The 9,462-nt window shown below is 38.0% G+C and overlaps 1 protein-coding gene across 1 annotated transcript; it reads left to right on the top strand.

Annotated features, from left to right (window-relative positions):
* Nucleotides 1-1,849: 1,849 nt before the first annotated feature.
* Nucleotides 1,850-9,431, top strand: LOC104063759 (parvalbumin beta). The gene is made up of 6 exons (XM_054080584.1): nt 1,850-1,915; nt 2,368-2,438; nt 4,387-4,454; nt 5,124-5,256; nt 6,025-6,134; nt 6,618-9,431. The coding sequence occupies exons 3-6, from the start codon at nt 4,394-4,396 to the stop codon at nt 6,641-6,643; spliced, it is 330 nt and encodes a 109-aa protein (XP_053936559.1). The 5' UTR covers nt 1,850-1,915; nt 2,368-2,438; nt 4,387-4,393; the 3' UTR covers nt 6,644-9,431.
* Nucleotides 9,432-9,462: the final 31 nt, after the last annotated feature.

Consider the following 9,462-nt stretch of genomic DNA (forward strand, 5'->3'; position numbering starts at 1 on the left):
TCCTTCTCAATATAATACTGCTTTGTAATTCCCAGGATAAAGGAAATGTCGTTTATATGTTTTACCTTTACTTTAGACAATTAAAGAACCACCCAAAATGTGAACAGCAGCTCTAAGTTCCACCGATCTTAAAGACTCTCTGTGAGTTCTCAGACACAATTCAGTCCCCTCATTATCCTGTATAAGCACTTTAAACTCTAATCCTCCCAATACTTCTTCTGAAATAGATATACTATGATCTCTTTAAGTGGGAAGTAAACACAAGAAAATTTCAATTGCTCTATGCAACCTCTTTGAAAAAGAATATAAAGGGCCAAGGTGTTGAACTCAAAATGCCAACACTACCCTAGTGCTCTAGCCACCAAATCCACCACCTCTTAAACTGAAACTTTGGATTATACTGATAAAGGACACCTCGTAAACTGAAACTTTGGATTATGCTGATAAAGGAGCAGAATCACGCATAAGATAAAAGCTCCTGGTATTTAGTGGAAGCTAGCTGCCTCCTAACTTCATGTTCCTTTGGAAATCCCAACCTAGAGCCATTTGTAAACTTCAGATTCAATTTCAGCTCTCCCAACTGTTCAAAATCTCACAGTCATCCTCTAACAAGTAAGAGAGCACAGAAAGGGCAAGAGATGTCAGGACATTCATTGCACACATAGACTGGTAAAGTTTCTTCTTTGAGTTAGCAGCCAGCCCATGTGGAAAATCTTTGATGCAGCATCATCAGAGGCGCCTGGAGCTCTTCACACAAACAGTGTGAGCAGAGGAGGCCAAGGTTGGATTAATTTCCTGGAATGGGTTACTGAAATAGATACATCTTGACTAAATTGCTGAAGAGACAAGTACCTAACATTTTCATGCTTAATTGTTCATATATTTTATAACATTTTAGTAAGTGGATGCTGTGGAATATGAACTAATTTGAAGTGTTTGCATTTTATGAAACTTAATTTCCATATTTGCTTGCAAGCACAGAAAGATACCATTACATTGGTATGGACTTACACTTGCTGTACCAAAGGCCTACAGAGCAAACTCTCTATCAGCTGGGATTTGGCGGCTCCATAACTTTTGACTTGCTTATCAGCATATCCTACACTTATGACAACAAGAAAATCAGATTTGTACATCAAGCTCCAGAAAAGAAAATCAGATCACCATATCAGTTACAACATGAAGAGAAGGTACCCCTAGACAGTGCCTTCCCCTGCAGTTACAAAGATATCGCTGACCCTAGGCTCAAAGGGGGAACTTACGTCAAAGTAGAATATCCAGATACTTGACTCAAAGAGAATCACATCCATTTCATCATAACGAGATATTAAACAGGTGTTTCCTAGATGATAACTTTCTGTTCTAACTCTCAGGCTTCCAGAACAAACTGATCTCACAGCTGCAACGAGTTCTGTGTGGAAATTTACTTGTTCTGTAGAGGTAAAGCGGTGTATTGTATTCTAAGTGTAAGCAAGTGCCTGAGAAAGCGGTAAATTGTTGTAAGTTTAAGCAAACGCCTGACTGGCATTTGATACATCACAAGAGAAAGACTGTGTTAAGAACAATGAGGAACTCTATAATTAAAAGAAGAAGCGCTTGCTCAGCTGTTTCCCATCCGAGTTATGAAACTTTGAGTTGCAAGTGACCTTCAACGAAGGGAAGACAGCCAAAAGCGGCCAAAGGACAAGTGAGGAAGACAACGGAAGATGAAGTAATGACCCTCAGGAGGAAGGAAATACCTTCAACTGGGGTTGCACACAAGCAATGACGAGCAGTAATTATATAACTTAAGGGTGGAGTTGAGCCTGCCTCCTGGCACGTACTGGTACCAACAGCAGGATGCAAACCTGTATAAATAACGCCTGAACTTGTGGCAAGGTGGGGCAACAAACCACGAACCACGGTGTTGTCACAGGTACACCTGCTAAGCTTTATGCCTAACCATGCTACATGAAGGCTGCTTTGTTTTTATCCCTGATGGTTGTGATTATTGAACTGTCTTGCTGTTTTAAGTAAATTATTAAGCTTTACTAATAAATTGTCTGCTTTTAGTAGTTTGCGTGTTTGCAACTATTTTGCATCACCTTTATCTAACTGTAACACTGTGCCAGACAGTAATATTTTGCAAGTATAAAAACAAACACAGTAAAACCTGGGTTTGTTAGGCAGATGAAATTACCTGTTCTTCCTAATCATCATTAAAGGAAAGTCCTCAGGAATTATTTCTGAGTTTTCAATTTATTCTGTTTATATTCCAGTCTTTTGAGTGATTTGGTAGGCTAGACTTTTTTTCTGGTAAATATTTGTTTCTTGCTCTTCTCTTCACTGTTTACGAACGCTCACCTGTTAACCTGTTCCCATGCTCAGCTCCTTGGCTCCCTAGCCCAAAGCTGTCAGATATCACGGCTGGACTTGGCTGCCTCTGGTGCCACCTGCAGGTAAGCTCTGCTTTGCCACAGAAATAAAAACTGTTGATAACTACTTTGTAATCTCAACATGGTTTTATCCCGAGGATTATTTAATGAATGTTCAGTAATCCCAACATAATTATCAGATCCCAGGCCATACCCTCAATTATTTCCTACGAATCTGAAGCAAAAGCAAAGCTAGATTCCCAGGTGGGAAGACTAGATCATTTATTTTATATATCCACCCACTGAGGATAAAATGCCTTTAAAAATTAACCTGTGCAGTTGATCTTATATAGTCCAGAAAACTTTGCTTTCAGAACGTTCAATTTACCACACAGCATGGGTTTACAATCATATAGCTAGCACCTCTCCTAAGCATTCTTCTCTTGGAGGAAGGATTAAGGGAACTAATATAAGATGAGATTTTGTCTGTATTTTCATACAATTTTTGAAAGAAAAGACAGCATCTTCATATTATACTGGGAAACTGTTAAGCTTGCTTTAAATGTAATGGCATTACTCAGATATTATTTAAACCTACAATGACACCCTGTGCACATTTATGTATGTGTGGGTGTGAAACAGCTTTTTAGATCATTGGCCAATTTCAGCCATTCTTGAGACCATTATGTTCCACCAGATTTCATGAGACAGCTGAGCAGAGGATCCCATTAATTACCAGTAAGAGAAAAGCTGCAGCATGAGCTCAGCTGCTGTTTCAGTCCTTACAGAAGTTTACTTTTTCAGTACAGAGAGAATGAACCAAATATCGCAGATTTTACTGCAGTTTCATTCCTTACAATTAATTGACGTGCACTCTTGTGTGCTGCTGAACAGCTGACGACCTTCATTTCATAAATGGACATATTTAATATGATGATTTAATATGTGCACCGTGCAATGAATTAATACTGAGCAAATGTCTTCAACATTAGGGTTTTACAGTCTAAAGTACCTACTTCACTAATTGGGTAACCAAAGCTTACATATCAGCTTATTAAAAATACTTTGGGGTGATTTAAAGTTAAAAGTTTATCCGTGAGATTCTACTTGTACATCAGATATCTATTTGTAGTATCATTTATCTACTTATTTATCTATTTATCTACCATGTAGTGTCTGTTAGTATCACTTGAAGACTATTAGGACAATTGCAGGAGTAATGTTTCATGGACAATTCCTATCAGGATCGGGCCCTTAAAAGCCTAAGTCCACCAAGAAGGTCTTCGTTTGTTGCTATCATTAAGCAGTACAAAAAAAAAGGTATATTTTTCAATTCACAGATCAAAAGTGATTCACCAGACTAAAAATAGGTGCAAGCTGAGAGGATTTACTTTGTATGGTACTAAACCTTATATATTGTCTAAAACACCATGCACATTCCTTAGGGATATAAATATCAATCTGATTAGCTAGCAGGTCTTGTCACCCACAGTAACTTATCCCCTGGGGTATCTGAGCCATCACGTGGCTCTAGGACTTCTGTAAAAGGTCAACAGGACTTAACTAAGGTCTATATAAGTAATTATCTCCGTCATTTGAAAAAGCATTAATTCAAGAGGACTCTGCTGATATTTTACCTTACAGTTATTTCTGTTCTTGGCTTGCGGAAAACTAAGTGGCAAGGTGAGTTCAGTCTTTCCTCCGGAACTTTTGAAGACATCACAAAATCCACACAAAAAATGCATGGAAAGGAGCAAAGATCCCAAAATGCTGTCCAGTTCTATAAATATCTTTGGTTTTGTCCTCAGCTTGTATGCCTGAAGACTTTAACTAGAGATAACAGCAAGGCAGGTATCTGAACCAAAGGATGGAACAGTCAGCTCCTGCAGGGCAGCTCCCCAGGTTTGCCCTAGTACCTGGGTTGCAACTGTCCCACTAATCCAACCTGGCTGTGCTCATCAGACGGCATGAAAGGCTGACAGGGCAAGCTCAATATGAACTCCACCCAATATTATTTTTCATTTTACAACAGCTTTGACATGGCTCTTGCTGGTATCCTGACAGAAGCTGAAATTGCTGCTGGCCTACAGAGCTGTCAAGGTAACATTTATGTTTTAAATTAGGCTTTTTATCTGTCAGATTCCTTTGTCCTTGCTACCCCAACATCCCAATTGCAATGGAAACAGAAAGGCTGAAAGGATAAACCAGACAGTATAATGTTTAATTTCCTCTCCAGAGTACATGGTAATATGCTATTGCTATGTTTGCTTGCTAATTATAGCTTTGATTGTTTTATCAAGAAGAGAAAAAGGAGGCAAGGCGATAGAACAGATGCAAGTTTTCATCTTAGCCAGTCAAGGTATTGGCATCCATCATCATTTGTGCATTATAGCTATTTCAAGTATGAAAAATCTAGAGACTGAAATCCTGGGGTTTTCTCAGAGAATAATAATAAAACTCCGGCTGATTTCAATACAAGCACAATTTTTATCATCATGTTCAGTGAATTTATGTTTGAGTGAAGTACCTATTTACAAATGTATGTTCTTGCATGATAAAGACAACAGTTAATATTTATATAGCTAGGTTTAAGAGATCATTGATGGAAAAATTCCATTAATCTGCAATAAACTCAAGAAAATCTAAGAGTGTTGATTGGGGTTTGCAATGACCCTAACTGTACTGCAGAACAATTTGTTGCTTTTTGACCAAAAAGCTAATTTTAACTATCTTTAACTACTTCTCTTCATCTCTTCCTTCTTATTTCAGCTGCTGATTCATTTGATTACAAAACCTTTTTTGTCAAAGTGGGTCTCAACTCCAAGTCCAAAGACCAGCTCGCCAAAGTCTTTGGAATTCTTGACCAGGACAAGAGTGGCTTTATTGAGGAAGATGAATTGAAGTAAGTAAATAGAAAAATGAGTTACCAAGAAGCTGATGTTTTATTGTCTAAAAATGTAGAATAAGATCAGAAATACTCCATTTCCTTCTACCTCTTTGGATGAGAGACAACTGTATGTGTGAGAGTGTGTGTGAGTGCACACACACTCATGTGTGTGCATTTGTGCTGAAGGAGCTGCAAGACAACGAAAATAACGAAGGAAAGGCATTTTCTCACAACGAGAAAATGTTCTGATAGCACTGAAAATAGTTGTTTCGCATAGGGATAACTGACACATTGAAGACAAAAATAGCAGTTCTGCTAGAGTTTTCTTTTTATTATGGTGATTTTTTTTACTAGATTGAATTCAAAGGGATATTTTTCTCTCATCTTTCTTTCACACAAATTCTGTCTTTCACATCAAATTCATCTGACTGAAGTTAAAAAGTAAGGCTGGAAAATTTCTTGCCACTCCTAAGAGTCTACATCTTAGGAAAAAAGAAGGAAGATAACGCAAGAGAAGATGATTCCTGCCACTAGGGAGTCAGTTTGAATTTTGCTTTTTTAACCCAATGAAACCAAAATGTCATCAAGGATTTTTATGTGTTGTGATGCAACACCTTCTTCCTTTCTCACCCTTATTCTCACTGAAGTTAGAGGAAGTTTTGCCACTGAATTTGAAATCAGTTACAATGAGCTTTTCAAATAGTCTCAAGGATTGAATCAGGCACTAACAAACTCTAAATACTTCCAGTACTGAGTATGTCTCACTCATTTGTCCTCTCATAGACTTTTCCTGCAGAATTTCTCAGCCAGTGCCAGAGCTCTGACTGATGCCGAGACCAAGGCATTCCTGGCAGCAGGTGACAGCGATGGAGACGGTAAAATTGGAGTGGATGGTAAGATTGCCTTTATTAAACAGAGCAGCATCTGCATTGAGACTTCCTGACAGCCAGGTCTAGACAGCTCCCCTGCTCGGTACACTGGATGCTCTGGATCTGATTCTGAGGTGCTCTGTATTGTAGAGAGGATCTAACATAGGACCCTGTCTATATTCTGCTACAGGTGCTCAGCCCCTTTTTTTCACCTGCAGAGATTGTTTCAGGACTGAAGCTGACTTGATATATTTATAACATTTTGGTACATAAATTCACTGCTATTACTATTGAACTATTGTACAATGTGACAGTTAAATGCAACACTGACTTTGTCCTGAGTAACTATTATTATGAGTATGCAATCTGCAACCTTTAAGGAATCACTTAGATAAGAGGAAATATCATTAGTTTCCCATTTTAACTCTAAAAATTAGGAAAGTACTTTTTTGATTATGTGATTACAAAATGTGGTCCCATTTTATCATTCTTTTATTGCTTTTTCAGAGTTTCAAGCCCTGGTCAAATCTTAACAAGCAATCAAGATAAAGACCAAGATATCTGTGCCATAAACAATCTTTCCTACTACAAGCCTGCTATTTATTTAGATATTTTGTACCCTGGAAGATCATGAACAGTTGCTGGCAAATGATTTCACATTGCTGGAAAATATTTAAAGTATTGCAAGCACAACCTAAACCATGCTGTCCAATGTTTTAAGCAGAAGGTCTTTATACCAATGAGACTGAATTGTAATCTGCTCTGCTAATCTGAATTTTGGGCATTAAAGACTCTAGCAAAAATATTAAGAGAAATTAATGCATTTCTGTGGGCCACTGAATTTTCAAAATTTGCATAAAAAGCTGGCATCTGTGGTAAAAAAACTAGAATAAATAAAATGCCCAGGTGTAACAACAGGTTATCGTAACTGGCAGCAGTAACTGGTATTTAATCAAGAGGTGTATTTCATGCTCCCAAAATTTTTATATCCTTCTTTATGCAACTAATTTTGTTTCACACGCTAATTAAATGGCAGGAACTAGCGTTAATTAAGCTGTCTTTGTTAATATTAGATCAACTGGAACCAAGATGTATCTAGATTATCAAAATAGCAATACATTCAAAACTCTTCAAGAAATCTCCAATCATCAGCCTTCCCACCTGATGGCACTATTGTTCCACTTACAAGGAGCTAAAACTCTATTCAACCTGCTTGAATTAATTCAGGTCAGAACACTTTAGCACCCCACTTGTCCACTTCTATTGATGACTCAGTTTTGCCAGATTAAATCACCACTGAAAACAGAATGCTAACATTTTGTTTTCCAAAGTACGGCACCCTATCCCTCAGATTTTGGGAGCAGGGTGGAGACCTCAAGAAAGATCTGTGGTGCTCATCTGCACCTGGGGAATAAATATGTTTTATTGGGTTTGTTTTGCATGCTGAATGCCCTCTACTTCCAAACCCCAGGAGCAGCACCCGTTCCTATCCTGTCTTCTTGTGCTGTTTGTCAGCAGATTACATCCCCAGCGCACCAACTGTTCTTGGCAAGTTGCACACCATGGCACAGAGATACAAAGGCACAAGAAATGCCTCTACCTCTGCTTCGGAAGGAGTCAGGACCCAAAGTTCCCTTATCATATTACACGTTATCAAAGCAATCTAAAGGCCTTTAACAAATACTTTATAATGTGTTCATGCCTTAGATGTTAGCCAAAAAATATACTTCCATTTACTCTAATGAATGAACTGGGCACTAATGCTGTGGTATTTTCCTTAGTAATGAAAAAAAAATCCACCGAACAAATTCCATTTACGATTTCAGTGTCATTTCAGGAGAGCAATAAAGAAAAGAAATTCTGAGTAATTACTAACTGCACTCTCATTCCAGGCCTAAAAGCTCTCATTACTGTAAGAAGATGCTATGTATCTCAGCTTATATCATGTTTTATATTTTTACCATGTAATATGAAGATCTTCGAGCACCATACCAATATGAACGGCTAACTGAAAGAGAAAGGCACTGACAGCTCAGATAACTCTTGAGTTAGCAGGCAGCTCCTCTATTTAACCACCCTAACTCCACACTGATTAGCCTGTAAGGTCTACAAATCTAAGACAATTTCACCACTTACCATTCCATTAAGAACGGTAAAAAATTAATGACAAGGTAAGTCTGATATCAGCTTCAGTGATCACTGCAGAAAGTTAAGAAGAGCTTGTGACTAGAGACGTTTTTAGACCTTTCCTTCTTTCAGTATTACTGATAAGTAGACTGGCGTAGAAAATGCTGTTTTCTGTCTACAAGAACACACTTGCTTTCTTTTCCTCTCTGTCTCTCACTCACTCAGACTGTCAGGTACTGTGAAATTTCTGTAACTGCTTATCATGTGCTTTAAGAAAGCTCTTCAAATTTCTCCTGAAAGGCCACAACTGGAAGGACTGCTGCATAAGCATAAACTTATGTTCCCACACAGCTGCCTTGAAGTCAAGAACAATCTTTTGGACTGATAAGTTTGGAGGTTTCAGACCATGGCCCATATTATGCAAATGTTTCTATCCAACCAGCGTCCCTCAACATGTGGTTGCTTTTTGTCTGTGGAATTTTGTTACATGCTTTATGCATCTGCTTTAAGTGCTTATCTGAATCTAGACACTTCCTTCTCCTTTATGTAAAAGGCCATTTCTGCTAAACAAGTGACTTCCAACTTATGGTTAACTCCTGTTATAGAGTATTTTTACTTTATATATCACTAAGGGTTATAGACCCTCCTCCTGCTGAAATTAATTGCATCACCTGCTGACATCAGTGAGAGCAGTGATCATAGAAATAGTTGGAACCACTTCAGGGCTATTTGCTTTACTTTACCATGGCTTCTTAGACTGTGGGTCATAGTGAAACACAGCCATGTGCAAAAAAGCTTTTAGTATAGCACCACTGTCCCTGGCTTTTACACGTCACAGAAGGCAGCGTCCAGATTAGTTCAGAGCCTCCACGCTTAGGGCAGAGTTATTCTTAAAAAACATAGATAACCTGAACAATTTAAAGAAGCAGAAAGAAATATCTTAGGAAATTATGTTTAGAGTCAGAAAATTGTGCTACTGAGTCACAGAAGCACTTGCAAGTGCATTTAAAGACAAACACATAGCATATCAAATGCTAGCAGAGATCCCCCAAGGCAGCTTTTTAAGTGAAAAAGTATCCTGGTCAGAACAATCTCTATGAATCAGTTAGGTTATTAATATGTTAAGTTAATCTATTCTATCATTTTCACATAGAAATCCATCTCATTCACACAGACTTTTAAGGACATAAATTACACAAGACATTTCTTCTAAGGAGAGAATTAC

This window comes from Cuculus canorus, chromosome 15 (genome assembly GCF_017976375.1).
Source record: "Cuculus canorus isolate bCucCan1 chromosome 15, bCucCan1.pri, whole genome shotgun sequence".
NCBI lineage: Eukaryota > Metazoa > Chordata > Aves > Cuculiformes > Cuculidae > Cuculus > Cuculus canorus.

What these genes read in the sequence shown, in the direction of transcription:
- LOC104063759 (XM_054080584.1), top strand. Translation starts at nt 4,394, where the DNA reads ATGGCTCTTGCTGGTATCCTGACAGAAGCTGAAATTGCTGCTGGCCTA. An exon ending in ATTGAGGAAGATGAATTGAA is followed by an intron (nt 5,257 to 6,024) that starts GTAAGTAAATAG and finishes GTCCTCTCATAG; the next exon opens with ACTTTTCCTGCAGAATTTCT. An exon ending in CGGTAAAATTGGAGTGGATG is followed by an intron (nt 6,135 to 6,617) that starts GTAAGATTGCCT and finishes TTGCTTTTTCAG; the next exon opens with AGTTTCAAGCCCTGGTCAAA.